This window comes from Austrofundulus limnaeus, unplaced genomic scaffold, assembly GCF_001266775.1.
Source record: "Austrofundulus limnaeus strain Quisiro unplaced genomic scaffold, Austrofundulus_limnaeus-1.0 Scaffold2898, whole genome shotgun sequence".
NCBI lineage: Eukaryota > Metazoa > Chordata > Actinopteri > Cyprinodontiformes > Rivulidae > Austrofundulus > Austrofundulus limnaeus.
This window is the reverse complement of record NW_013955300.1, coordinates 5,824-7,417: the sequence shown is the minus strand read 5'-3', so window position 1 is coordinate 7,417 and position 1,594 is coordinate 5,824. Positions and strand designations below refer to the sequence as shown.

The window sequence follows — 1,594 nt, the reverse complement described above, 5'->3', positions numbered from 1 at the left end:
GCTACAGTGTAGCTTAGCACCATCAGTGTAAAGAGCTGCGGCTGCAGTGTAGCTTAGCACCATCAGTGTAAAGAGCTGCGGCTGCAGTGTAGCTTAGCACCATCAGTGTAAAGAGCTGCGGGGTCCAGACGGACCTGATAAATCAGAAGTTCAGTCCATTCATTTGAAATAAAAACTTTATTATTCATGTTTAGTTTGAACAGAAATGATTTAAACTGTGAAACTTGAAACCAGCTGCTTTAAAGAGCAAACAGCTGAAAACTGCTGGAGACTTTTATTGTGAAARGCCCGCACCGGAAGCAGTGATAAACCTCAGACCAGATCCACGTCAGTCCCAGAGCAGACCGGACCGGAGACACACGGAACATGGCGGACGAGGCCACGCGCAGGACCGTGTCGCAGATCCCGCTGCTGAAGACGCACGCGGGGCCGCGGGAGCGCGCGCTGTGGCCGCAGCGGCTGAAGGAGGAGTACCAGGCCCTGATCCGGTTCGTGGAGCAGAACAAGGCCGCCGATAACGACTGGTTCCGTCTGGAGTCCAACGCGGAGGGCACGCGCTGGACCGGGACGTGTTGGTTCGTGCACGAGCTGCTGCGCTACGAGTTCCGGGTGGAGTTCGACATCCCGGTCACGTACCCGGACACCGCGCCCGAGGTGGCGGTACCGGAGCTGGACGGGAAGACGGCCAAGATGTTCCGAGGCGGGAAGATCTGCCTCACCGAACACTTCGCGCCGCTGTGGGCGCGCAACGTGCCGCGCTTCGGGCTCGCGCACCTCATGGCGCTCGGGCTCGCGCCGTGGCTCGCGGTGGAGGTTCCGGACCTGATCGGTAAAGGGCTTGTGGTCCACAAGGACCGGCCGCGCGAGGCGGCGGAGTGACGTCACCAAGCYGATGTGTCAGACTGTACTTGTGTCTGTGGTTGATGACGTCACTGAGAAGCGACTGATGTGAAAACTAATAAAAGAGTTCTGAAAACAAACTGGACCTGAATTTAATCATTAAAATCAACAAGAACCCGGACCGGTCTGGAGTTCTGGTTCTGGTCTCAGACCGGTCTGGAGTTCTGGTTCTGGTCTCAGACCGGTGTGGAGTTCTGGTTCTGGTTCTGGTCTCAGACTGGTGTGGAGTTCTGGTTCTGGTCTCAGACTGGTGTGGAGTTCTGGTTCTGGTTCTGGTCTCAGACCGGTGTGTGACAGGAGCTGTGGTTCTGGACCAGGTTCTGGTTCTGATGGAACAGACAGAACCAAAGACCTAAAATAGATGAGTGAAGATGTTCGGACCCCATGATAAGAACCGGACCCTCTGGACCCGTCAGGTTCTGTTCTGTGGTTCTCCAGATGTGAACATCTGCACCAGATGGTTAGTTTCTAAACGAACAATGTAAACAAACGTAAACGATGTAAACAAACGTAAACGATGTAAACATGTAAACAAACGTAAACGATGTAAACATGTAAACAAACGATGTAAACATGTAAACAAACGTAAACGATGTAAACATGTAAACAAACGTAAACGATGTAAACAAACGTAAACGATGTAAACATGTAAACAAACGTAAACGATGTAAACATGTAAACGATGTAAACATGT

General features: G+C 52.0%; 1 protein-coding gene across 1 annotated transcript; it reads left to right on the top strand.

Moving 5' to 3' along the window:
• The first annotated feature begins 152 nt into the window (after positions 1-152).
• ufc1 (ubiquitin-fold modifier conjugating enzyme 1) lies at positions 153-980 on the top strand. Its single transcript, XM_014000294.1, has one exon. The coding sequence runs from the start codon at positions 367-369 to the stop codon at positions 877-879; it is 513 nt and encodes a 170-aa protein (XP_013855748.1). The 5' UTR covers positions 153-366; the 3' UTR covers positions 880-980.
• Positions 981-1,594: the final 614 nt, after the last annotated feature.